This window comes from Hippoglossus stenolepis, chromosome 12 (assembly GCF_022539355.2).
Source record: "Hippoglossus stenolepis isolate QCI-W04-F060 chromosome 12, HSTE1.2, whole genome shotgun sequence".
NCBI classification, from domain to species: domain Eukaryota; kingdom Metazoa; phylum Chordata; class Actinopteri; order Pleuronectiformes; family Pleuronectidae; genus Hippoglossus; species Hippoglossus stenolepis.
In genome coordinates, this window is record NC_061494.1 from 12481786 (window position 1) to 12490218 (window position 8433).

The following is an 8433-nucleotide window of genomic DNA, read 5'->3' on the forward strand; positions in this document are numbered from 1 at the left end:
ATAATTTACAGCACTTGAGTAAACGAACTTAGGTGTTTTGCAGCATTGGGGTAAATTAACTAAAACTTGACAGTCACTTCATATTTCTTCCTTTCATTGTGTGACTGAAACGACAGAACCTGTGTGTATGGCGCCATCTGGTGACAAAATGAGGACATTTCAATTTTCCTTCGCTGCTGCTGCTTTTATGATGTGAGAAATAAACATGCTTACTCCACAGTCTGGTTTATAAAACACCCTCAGACTGGTGTTTGCTGGTGGATGTGGACGTGGGTGGCTGCTGGGGAATTCCCCCCGCAGAGGGAGCAGTCCTGCGGCCTCGGCTCCGTGTCTCTGTCCGCCGCTGTGAGGACCAGCACGCATGCGCAGAAACAGCGCCTGTCGCCTACTTTCATTTTTTACTCTGCGCAGATTGTGCAGCCGTTTTTAGCTTCAAACAAGAAACTCCAACGACACAACAACAACAGCAACTTCCACCATCAAGTCGCGTTCGAGGGATCGTTGAGACGGACGGTTTCGTTTCCACCTGCTCGTCAAGAGGAAGAAGGAGGAAACGAAACGTAAACAAGACGTGTGGAGCTAACTGCGGCAACAATGTTCTGACAACTCGGGCTAATCCCGTCTGGAGGCAGGTGAGAGGACAGTGTTGGTGTAGTCATGTTTTGTTGTGGTTTACACAGTCTACACTTTACACAAAATCTGGTTTTCATCTGACAAAAGAGCAAGAAGAGCGATCACTGCATCAAAAGTACCAACTAATGACCTGTTTGCAGAATTTCAGATATTGAAACTTGATTTAGCTGATTATGGATTAGGATTAATCATCTTTAAAGTGCTTAAAATACTATCACCATGTCAGATTTCAAATGTGTTTGTAAACATGAGTTGTCAAATATACACTTAATGGAAGGACTATGTTTAGAAAGATAAGATAAGACAAAGATGTTCCTTCAGTGATCTTCCTAAAAGGAAATTTACAATTGACACAGCATCACAGGGGGGGGGGGAAATATAAGAAAATTAATAAAAATAGGATTATTATATACAAAATAAGATGAAATACTATATATACAATGCTGTTTTTCTAATGTAAGTATACACGATGTGTCATTGTGAAATATGTCCAAATTCTTTGTCCAAATTCTTTGGAATTATTTGTCATTTTGCCATGGACTTTTGTGTGAAGCACTTTGTAACCTCGTTTAGATAAGTGCTATACAAGTAAAGTTATTATTATTAATATTAATATACTACATGTGCAGCAGTCTTTGTTGCATTATAGATTTTAGTGTTTGACTGGGTGCTGTGGCGTTTTGCAGTCTGAGGGCTGAGGCACCATGGATCCCCTCAAGCAAAAAGATTTAATGTATTTTGATAAATGGGGTGAATCTGTGGAAATATCTTGTTGGATGATTTGGGTGATAAAACATTATAATTGTAGTCAAAATATAATTTTCATCAAGTACAATATAATAAAGGTTCAATTTATTATCTGTACATCGACTATAACACATTGGCTGTTTTTTACTGGGTTCCTTTACAGACTTCTTCTGTTGCCCTGTGGCTCCAGCAGACCTTGCACCTCAGTATGGAGCGGGCGGCGCTCAGGCAGAACCAGGTCTGTGGCTCCTGGGAGATGAAGGAGCGGCTCGGGATGGGAGGCTTTGGGCACGTCTACCTGTACCAGCACCTTGTAGGTTCCGTCATCCACCTGTGCATCAAGCGGATAATTAACTCCAGACCCAGATCTGTGTTTCACCTGCTTCTTTATGTCCTGTCTGTGTTTGGAGCAGGAGCTGGGAGAGAAGATCGCTGTGAAACTTTGCCGCCTCGAGCTGAACGCCAAGAACAAGGACCGGTGGAGCAGAGAGATCCAGATCATGAAGAAGTCAGTGTGTTGCCCTGTTAATAGTTTTTTTGTAGTATTTGAATTAATCTTGCTGAAGGTGAATGACAGAGGATGTCCCACCTTGTAAAGCCCTATGAGACAAATTGTGATTTGTGAATATGGGCTATAGAAATTCAATTTGATTAATGGATTGAAATCATCTCCTTGTCTTTACAAAGTAGTTCATAGATAATTTCACTGTACATTTTCCTCCAGCTGCTTGTTTGGCTCCCCTTCTTTCACAGACTGAACCATGTGAACGTTGTTCAGGCCAGAGAAGTACCAGAGGAGTTTAGCTCCATTGCTTTAAATGACCTACCTCTTTTGGCCATGGAGTACTGCTCGAGAGGAGACCTACGCAAGGTACCAAACTGATAAATGATGACACCTCTAAATAATGTCTTTGTCTTTTTAAACACTGCACAATTAACCTCTCTACCTCTGAATTTAGGTGTTGAATAAACCAGAAAACTGTTGTGGGCTAAAGGAGAGTGAAGTCCTCTCGCTGCTCACTGACATTGGTAATATTTCCCTAAGCTTTTGCTCTCGTTCTTTAAAGTACATTTTAAAGCATCAAGTAAATGGAATCTATTTTCAAACATAGGTTCAGGTATCCAGTATCTCCATGAAAACAAGATCATTCATAGAGACCTAAAGCCAGAGAACATAGTTCTTCAGGAGGTTGGTGGAAAGGTGAACTAATTTCCTTTTTTTGTATGTATACAGCCTGTGTAATCTCCTGTGTCGTATACCATTACAGTACAGATACTGGATACACATTTCTGTGTCTTGCTCTCATTCTGAAACTATGTTTTCCTCCAGCTTGTCCATAAAATCATAGACCTGGGTTATGCAAAAGATCTAGATCAGGGCAGTCTCTGTACATCCTTTGTTGGAACTCTCCAGTATCTGGTAAGTGTTGCATCACTAATGCAACTCTGCAGGTGATATTTTAATGTCTTTTCAATATGTGTCAACAATGAAGCTCTGTGTGTATGTGTGCCAGGCTCCAGAGCTGTTTGAGAGCAAACCCTACACTGTAACTGTCGACTACTGGAGCTTTGGGACCGTGATCTTCGAATGCACTTGTGGCTTTCGCCCCTTTTTACACCACATGCAACCTGTACAGTGGTGAGTCACTGTAACGATTCATGCAGTAATGAATGTATCTGTTAAAAGTGGAGACAAAGTAATGAGATTGAACATAGATTCTTAGTTTTTGGAACATTTTGTGGATCTAGTTTCTTAGGCCAAGGAGGTTATAGTATTGTTTATTGATATTCATGTGTGCCATTCTAGTTTTCATCATATTTTCAGTTCTCTGGTTGCATGTTTATCTTCTTCTGTAGGACAAGTAAAGTGAAGAGCAAAGGTCCCAACGACATCATGGCAGTAGAGGACATGAATGGAGAAGTCCGATTTTCTGCACAGCTCCCATATCCCAACAATCTCAGCAGGTAGCTAAAAAAATATTTTTCTTTCTACCTACCAGATCTTTGCATCCCAACTTACATATAACCTTTGTATTGGTGCATTTTTGTGTTAAAAGGCCAATTCTCGAGCCAGTTGAGTCTCTACTACAGATGTTGTTACTGTGGGACCCTGCAACGCGTGGTGGGGGGGTGGATCCTGACACAAACAAACCAAACTGCTACACCACTCTTCAGAATATTCTCAACATGAAGGTCAGTAATATGAATGTCGTGTAAAATCAGGTTTTATTGAGTTCTTTTATGGCGTCATACATGCCACTAGACCAGAGAACAGTAAGCCAACCATCAGCATATTTACTTCTCCAGGTGATTCATGTGTTGGACATGACGTCAGCCCAGCTGCACTCCTTGGTTTTGGGAGCCGAGGAGGGTTTGCACTCCCTGCAGCTTCGCCTGGAGACAAACACGCAGACACACATTGCCCCACTGAGTCAAGAGCTGCTGATGGAGACGGGAATCTCCCTCGACCCCCGCAGACCGCCCGCACACTGTCTGCCAGATGGATTGGTACGAGACACCAGTGTTCATTTTGGCAGCTGGCTTCAATTTAGTCTCTGTCTATTGATGAAAATGTGGATTTGTTTAAGATGGACCGATGACACGAGTCCTGGAGCTTAATCTAGCAAATCTGAACCTCAGCACAGGTTTTCCACTTGTTTTTACAAAATGAGCTGAACCTCCATCAGCATGCACTGCAGTATGCACAGTGAGAATTTGCGCTGTGATTCCAGAGAGGCTGGGACTGCTCCATAGTCTTCCTGTTCGATAAGAGCCTGACCAAGTACTCTGGACCACTGACTGCCAGACCTCTGCCAGACAGTGTCAACTTTATAGGTGAGATATATAACTGTACTACTGCATAGATGTCAGTCTGCTGTTGATGTCTGTACGGATTTATTTGGCTTTGAAAGTTATGGATATATGGCAAAATTGAAGAAAGTAATGGTGTTTTTTTTTATTAAAGTGCGTGAAAAAAAGTAGTCTTTCCATATGAAAGGAGTAAATGAATGAACCGGTTCAATTCATTAATGTCATTGCCACCGTAATATCATTATGAATTTACTAGCAGCAAACTGAACGTCCTTGATGTTGGCTGTGAACATTACTGTGAACATTACTGTGAGCCGCCTCTTCTTCTTCTATTGTTTGATTCTGTGTCAACCTCCTGCAATTGGTCCAAATTATAACAAAAAAAAGTTTTTTGTTATAATTCAAACCATGGTTCAGTTTGATCGGAACTGAGACTTCTTTTGGTCGTACTAAATTTTGGTCCGTTGGTCCAGACCATGGTTCGTGGCTCACACCTCTTATTTTGGTTTATACTAAACGGAAAGGTCCAAAGGTCCCGACCAAACAAGGTAGGGGTGACGGTGCCCGAAAACAAAACATTGATGTTTGTTGTTTTACGTTACAGCAAATTCTTAGAGTCTGATGTGTGTGTTTTTTTGGTGAACTATGTGTCGTCTCAGTGAGGGAGACGAAGACTCAGCTCCCTCTGTCTGCACTGAGGAAAGTGTGGGGAGAAGCAGTCAGCTACATCTGCGGGCTGAAAGAGGACTACATCCGCCTGTACCAGGGACAGAAGGCTGCCATGTGAGTGACACTCAAATACATAGGCTGAACACTTACAAACATCAGAGTTTTGAAACACATATGTTGTGTTTGTGTGTGTACAGGCTGAGTCTGCTGCGCTACAACACCAACCTAACTCGGTACAAGAACCTGCTGTTCTCCCAGTCGCAGCAGCTCCGAGCCAAACTAGCTTTCTTTAAGACCAGCATCCAGCACGACCTCGAGCAATACACCAAACAGAGGACCACAGGCATCTGTGAGTTCATAATGACCTGCTGCTGTGACACGTACGGTTATTTAAAGTCATCACCGAAGCTTCAATTAAACTGTCTGCTGCTGTTTTTCATTTGAAGCTTCAGAAAAAATGTTGAAGACGTGGCAGGAAAACGAAGAGAAGGCCGAAAGGTTCACAAAGGTAGGGCAGTTGTTAATTTCACTCTACAGAGACTCGCTTGCAGTTTTTGAAAAAGTAGCATATGCTGAGTGGGGTTTTCTGCCGTAGGTTGCAGATGTAGGATATCTGGATGAAGAGATAGTGTCTCTACACTCTGAGATTGTGGAGTTGCAGAGGAGTCCTTTTGCCAGGAGACAAGGGGACGTGATGGAACAGCTGTCAGTATCTGGGTCACATTGAAGCTATGATAATTTCCTTGAAAAAACCTGACGTGCACAAGTTTACTGACTCTTTTTTTCCAGAGAGGAAAAGGCCATTGAACTCTACAAGCAACTGAAAGCTAAATGCAAAAGTTAGTACAAATCATGACCCATAAAATACGAGACACTGGGTTTTGAAAATAGCAGGCTGCTATGTGGTTTGCGTTTACATGATTTAAACAAATGTTGGTACGTGGAAGGTCATAGGAGGATGTGTTTGTCCAGGTCCTGACCCTCCACATGGCTACAGTGACAGCTCGGACATGGTGAAGACCATCCTCCAAACAGTTCAGAACCAGGACCGAGTGCTGAAAGACTTGTACACTCACCTCAGGTAATTTATACACGACTTCAAACACACACACGCTCATGCACAACATTGCAAAATTCAGCACAACTTTTACAGTTCCCTGTGTGACGTTTTTTGGTTTTCCCCATCTGTTGTTTTCTATAGCACAATCCTGGTGTGTAAGCAGCGCATCATTGACTTGTTCCCTAAGTTGGAGCGGGCGGTGGAGAACATAAAAACTGCAGAGGCAGCCGTGATGCAGATGCAAATGAAGCGGCAGAGAGAGTTCTGGTATCTACTCAAGATCGCCTGTGTGAGTTTTTAACAAATGGCAATGTTTATCCATGTTTATTAAACTGTTAAGTCAAATAACAACAGAGCTAATACAGTGTGTGGTTGTGTATTTAGGCCCAGAGTAATTCTCCATCACAATCGATTACGCAGCGACCCACTGAAAGGTAAGATTACAATGAGATCACAATTCAGTTCAGTATGACACAGTTGTATTTGAATGCTAAAACATTGTGTGACTGTTTTCTCTGATTGTTGTTTAGAAGATGAGTTTAAATCCACACAAGTTGTCTGATCTCTTAAAACCAGCTGCGGGCTTGTGTGCAAGCAACAAATCCCCCACAAGAGGTCCCCCCCACTCGCTGTCATCCCCCTGCCTTGTCAGAAAAAAGGCCTCTTGTTCTCCTGGGTTCATGAAAACGTGAAGAAACATTTCATCTATTCAGAGTCTCTTGTCTGTTTCAGTGAAAGTGTTCATCAATTACTGGATGAGAATCAGCGTTATCTGGGTCAGCTGACTTCTCTGCTGCAAGACGCCACCCAGGAGATGGAGCCCAGTGTCATGGTACGATGTTCACGTGTAGAGGAACTCAACAATTCACTATTGTTCTTTGACTGAATAGAAAACATCTGTTAAAAAACAGATCATTACAAAAACTATTAGTCACCACCACATATATAGTTGTGTGTGTGTGTGTGTGTAGTTTACTATGTATTGTTTTTCTTCTTAAAAATGTATATTTGTATATTTTCAGTTGGTCTCTACTATATCATCCTTTACTAGATCACTTGTACGATTTTAATTTCAATTTTAAGATGATAGATAGAGCATTTAATGAATCACTAGTACAGTGTTAATGATCTGTGGTAAAATGGCTTCATCTGTTTATTCTCTCTGCAGGATCAGGACTGGAGCTGGACTCAGTACGGAGCAGTGGAAACACAACCTCAGAAGCTGTAGAAACTGACCAAAGACATATAAAGATATGTTATACTACAAACAAGTGCCTTATCAGAGTTACACCATTTGATAGCTCTGTGATTCCATACTGTGTCATTTACATACATGTGATGCTGTGAGAAAATACTGTGTGAAGCAGCATGACGTGTTAAGCTAACAATGTATTAACTTGAACTTATATTATTAAATTAAAAACAATATCAAGCTGTCACCAAAATGTATTTATTGTGCTGCTAATAAAAGTTAGAGTAAAACGTTGCTGCTAACAAACTATGCATGATGGAATGTGAGTAAATTTTTAAAATGTATGACACATGTATCATGTTTTGTCTTTGTTCAAACTGTTTAAATTGTTAGTTGTTTTCATAATCAGTTTGTCTTTTCTCTTTATGTGTTAAAATGTTGAAGATTGGATTAGATTGTGAAACTATCTCACAAAGTGGAGCAGACAACTGTCTGCACACATACAGGAAACTGTTTGTTTATAAGACCCTGGGATCAACATTCTCCTGGGAGCTGCTGAAATCCAAACAGAGTAGCACAGACAAACATGCATAAATTACACAAAACAAGAAGCCCAAAAACATTGTCTCAGAAAGAAGGAGGAAGATTTAAATACATGGTGATTTGAGTTATCTTCATTCGACAGTATCCTCTCATATGTGTTCGATTTGTTTGTAACTGTGATGAGATGTCTTTTCCAGAATTAAACAACTATCTGAACAAACCATTAGTAAGGAGTCAAAAACAAGGAGCTGAGATGCTTGTGTCCCTGTGAGTGAATCGACCTGAAAATAAAAGTGAACATTATTTTTATTAAATAGCTTTCTGTGTGTATTTTACTGTAACCTGCCATACTTTCCTTCATGACCCTTTATATAAGGTTAGTATTTTTTCTCAGTAACATTTTAGAGGTAAATATTGTTGGTTCTAATTTCACATATTTGTATCTCATTCTATATGTCATATAGCCTCACACAAACTATGTTTTTTAGCAGTAGTTGCAATAAAAGTATTCGTACACTTAAATAAAATACATTGTAGGGTTTGGCAGTATAACAAGAGTGTTTGTCATTCTCTGCCTATGAAGAAACATCTCAAACGACAACCTTCACTCAGGAGCAGAAACAAGTCTTTAAACTTAAAATAAATAACGTATTGATATTAACTGGTATGAAAACCTTTTTCTTGAGATCATTTTTAGCCATATATTGCCCAGCCCTAATAGAATAAATAGATAACAACAGTCCCACATAACATGTTCAGCTCTGTCTTGGCAGTTTGA

General features: G+C 40.6%; 1 protein-coding gene across 3 annotated transcripts; it reads left to right on the forward strand.

Annotated features, from left to right (window-relative positions):
- Nucleotides 1-351: 351 nt before the first annotated feature.
- Nucleotides 352-7969, forward strand: LOC118118677 (inhibitor of nuclear factor kappa-B kinase subunit alpha). Of its 3 annotated transcripts, none has more exons than XM_035171879.2 (22): nt 352-632; nt 1544-1693; nt 1794-1888; nt 2134-2251; nt 2340-2409; nt 2493-2581; nt 2711-2800; nt 2895-3019; nt 3238-3345; nt 3438-3573; nt 3688-3888; nt 4113-4215; nt 4851-4974; nt 5058-5209; nt 5307-5368; nt 5456-5565; nt 5650-5699; nt 5833-5941; nt 6062-6209; nt 6305-6354; nt 6653-6752; nt 7089-7969. In XM_035171879.2, the coding sequence occupies exons 2-22, from the start codon at nt 1589-1591 to the stop codon at nt 7146-7148; spliced, it is 2205 nt and encodes a 734-aa protein (XP_035027770.1). In that variant the 5' UTR covers nt 352-632; nt 1544-1588; the 3' UTR covers nt 7149-7969. The 3 variants fall into 3 exon arrangements, with proteins under 3 accessions (XP_035027770.1, XP_035027771.1, XP_035027772.1); XM_035171880.2 differs by having other exon boundaries at nt 352-628; XM_035171881.2 differs by lacking the exon at nt 352-632 and having other exon boundaries at nt 1677-1693; nt 2105-2251.
- Nucleotides 7970-8433: the final 464 nt, after the last annotated feature.

Bases quoted from the DNA above. Each gene is read 5' to 3' on its own strand.
- LOC118118677 (XM_035171879.2), top strand. From the start codon at position 1,589: ATGGAGCGGGCGGCGCTCAGGCAGAACCAGGTCTGTGGCTCCTGGGAG. The intron at 3,346-3,437 runs GTAGCTAAAAAA...TTGTGTTAAAAG, and splicing joins TATCCCAACAATCTCAGCAG to GCCAATTCTCGAGCCAGTTG. The intron at 3,889-4,112 runs GTACGAGACACC...CTGTGATTCCAG, and splicing joins ACTGTCTGCCAGATGGATTG to AGAGGCTGGGACTGCTCCAT.